A 3,133-nucleotide genomic window follows, 5' to 3' on the forward strand; every position below is an offset into this window, starting at 1 on the left:
TGGGCCCATCATTTATGTGGTTGTTGTTGAGTGTGTATGTTACATTAATTGTAACATAGGGACTCGACAAGGCAAGTTTTAATACACGGTTAGTTGAACCTTCGATAATTAGTTGATATTGATTAGTTGAACCGATTTGTTATAAACACTATTACATTACATTTTCAGGAAGGGTCCCGATGGATGCTTTTCTGAAAAGTGTGCTACTAAACAATGTCCTCATCACGGACACATAATAATAATGTTTATGAATAATTATGACAATCTCAAGCAAAACAAACAGTGAATAATTGTCTGTGAAAATGCCAAGCAGGCTACAATTTCTATGTTGGATGGTTTCTCTGCTATCCCTTATTCACTTCAAGGAATCCACAAAAGAAAAGTAAAGAAAAACAAAAAATGTAAATTTGTGTGTGTGGGAAATACAATTCATATTGCTGCTAAGTCCCGCTTATCGCTGCAGCATTCATGCCTCCATCAGTTAACGAGGCTTTCGACATGTAATGATGGCGAATTTAATAAGATTCTTCTGGTATCCTTCGATCATCAATGGCATTGCCAATGCTCCTTTTATGGTTTTTAATCCTGATTAACATGGCATTCAACCCATATCAACAAAATGGAGAAAAAGCCAAGTTTGTACTGATAGCAATCAGAATCTTTCCTTAAGTAAACCAATAGCTTTATCATCAAATCAACTTCCACTTAGTGCATTGGGAAAAACTTCCTCTATATGATTGCAAAATAAAACCTTTCTGCGTGTAAAGATTTCTAGCTTATCCATAAAGTAATGTTCAGCCTTTTTGCAAAAATATCAAGGTAATTATATGAAATCACATATAGGTTCCCGCAGCAAAGAATGCTAAGCTTACCAGTTCGCAGCAGTGATGTGAAGCCCTTCCATGTCAATGCTGAGCGTATCACTGCTGGCCAGAATGGTGCAACATTCTGAGACCAATCCTCTGCCTTTATATCCTGCCACAGCAGTTTGCAAATTCCACAATTAGTTATGTCGCCCAAAAATCAAGCTATTTATACACCAAGATGAAAATTGACAAATTAACTCCCGACTTTAAATATTGATCAGTACGTAAAAATGAAGATACCAATTTTCAAGTGGGTATTTTTCTCAGACAATAAATAACTCAATCTATTAAATCAAACAATAAAACAAATGTTTCACTCTGCTTTAAAAATGTTCAAGCTTAACAATATGAACATGAAGTTTTTACCTCAAGGGAAAGGGACTGAAGTAATTTGACATAATCAGCAGTAGAGCACCAAGCTGGCAGGTAATAAGCATCACATATCTTTTTCAAGAGCTCTTGCTCCCATGGCTGCAAAGACTCTTCGGAAGGTGCAAGATCCCTATGGCACCATGTTACTATTATTATAGTACCTGCTGGGGCAGTAACTCGAGCCAGCTCACTGACAAACTGCCAGTTTGAAGGAGTTAAGTAACAATGAGAACATTCAGGAATACATGCCATTATCCTATAGGATGAACAAGTGAAACTAAAAGAAATGGACCTCAATTGAATCTGAAGAATTTAGAGGAAGAAAAAACCTTTGATTTGTCAGGCATGTGTTCTCCACTCTCCATGGACCAAACTAGATCAAATTGCCCATCAGGAAACGGTTGCTGCAAAGCATCTCCAACTTGAAAGGAAACCTGCAGACATTTCACATTGTCATTTCTAACACTACTCCTTTTACGGCAACATAAAAGGAAGCCAGTCCTTCTGAACATTGGCTCGCGCAGAGATAAGAACTATGTTCACCAACTGGATCCGTAAAAGATATCAACAGAGTGCAATTAAAAACAAATAAATAATGACTGGAAAAGATACAAAACAACTAAACACCTCATTTATGATAAATTAAAGAACACGGGAGGCTTTTATTCTATTTGAAAATAAGAAATATGGGCAAGATGTTAAGGTATCACTTCAGCAAATATATTAATGTCAGGAACCCCCATTAATTCATCAAATATAATTTGACTGTCCTAGGGAGCTCAGGAAAGCGGAGGAGTGTTGTGAACTAATATGAGAAACTTGTAATTTCCTTCAATGATGATGAACGAATGCAAAGCTTGAAATTTAAGAAACCAAAAAAATTGGACCAACCTTATCGGCTAAGCCTCGAGCAGCAGCAAGGGCATTAGCCCTCTGTGCTTGGACGGGACTGAGAGTGATGCCTTGGCATTTAGCGCCAAATTTCTTAGCCAAGTATCTAGAGCTGCCTCCTATCCCACAGCCAACATCCACAACATTCTTTGGCCTCTTCGTTGGGTCCTCTGAACCCAATTCACATATTAAAAAAATAATAAATAAATAAATAAATCAGTTGTCAAAAAAATATTCACCAACACGAAAACACAGTAACATAAATGAAAATAGAGAATTTTACAGTTCAATTATCAAAGCTATTCTGCAAGTTAAAAAAAAAAAAAAAAGAATAGGGTTGGAGATTGTGTCGAAAATAATAATTTTGTTAATAATTTAATTTCACATCGTTCTTATTTTATATTATCATTGTTGTTGTTGTTATTATTAACCCATTCTTATTATTGTTACTGTAGTTATTATCATAGGCTGATATATACAGAGTGAGAAAGAAGCTACATCACTGACCGGAAACGCCGGCGAAACGGAGCGTCTCTTCGATCATGCGGACCTGGGCGGCGCGGTGGTCGGAGACGGAGACGGAGGAATCCGGCTCGTAGAATCCGTGGTGCATGTGGTCGCCCCAAATGTCTTCCCAAAGACTAGACGACTCGTCGTAGAACTCAGCTATTCCTTCTTTCAGCTCACGTGCGGCAGCGTCACTCATCGTCGTCGTCGACGTCGTAGATGACGCTCGAGTTATTAGCTTCCTCGAGAAAGAGCTCACTCCAAAAAGCAGGGAACTTCGCCACGTAGGAGCCGGAGGAGGGGCTGGGAGGAGGGAAGGGCGGAGACACGCGGACATTTCTGATTGGATGTCGGAGAGCCTTTTTTCTTTTTTTCTTCCAGAAAGAATGAAGAAGTGCGAGCAGGGATTTGTCTGTGGTATACCCCAAAAATAGGGTATTTGTCTAAAAATACCCCCATACTTAAAAATTATCTGTATATGCTTTTTTTTATGTGCA

The 3,133-nt window shown here is 38.4% G+C and overlaps 1 protein-coding gene across 1 annotated transcript; it reads right to left on the reverse strand.

The window, feature by feature from the left end:
* Positions 1-290: 290 nt before the first annotated feature.
* LOC18033402 (probable tocopherol O-methyltransferase, chloroplastic) lies at positions 291-3,064 on the reverse strand. Its single transcript, XM_006420734.2, has 6 exons — positions 2,637-3,064; positions 2,130-2,299; positions 1,568-1,672; positions 1,233-1,436; positions 873-975; positions 291-585 (listed from the first exon to the last, which is right to left on the reverse strand). The coding sequence occupies exons 1-6, from the start codon at positions 2,971-2,973 to the stop codon at positions 482-484; spliced, it is 1,023 nt and encodes a 340-aa protein (XP_006420797.1). The 5' UTR covers positions 2,974-3,064; the 3' UTR covers positions 291-481.
* Between the last annotated feature and the right edge of the window lie 69 nt (positions 3,065-3,133).

Source organism: Citrus clementina, unplaced genomic scaffold (genome assembly GCF_000493195.1).
Source record: "Citrus clementina cultivar Clemenules unplaced genomic scaffold, Citrus_clementina_v1.0 scaffold_9, whole genome shotgun sequence".
Lineage (NCBI taxonomy): Eukaryota > Viridiplantae > Streptophyta > Magnoliopsida > Sapindales > Rutaceae > Citrus > Citrus x clementina.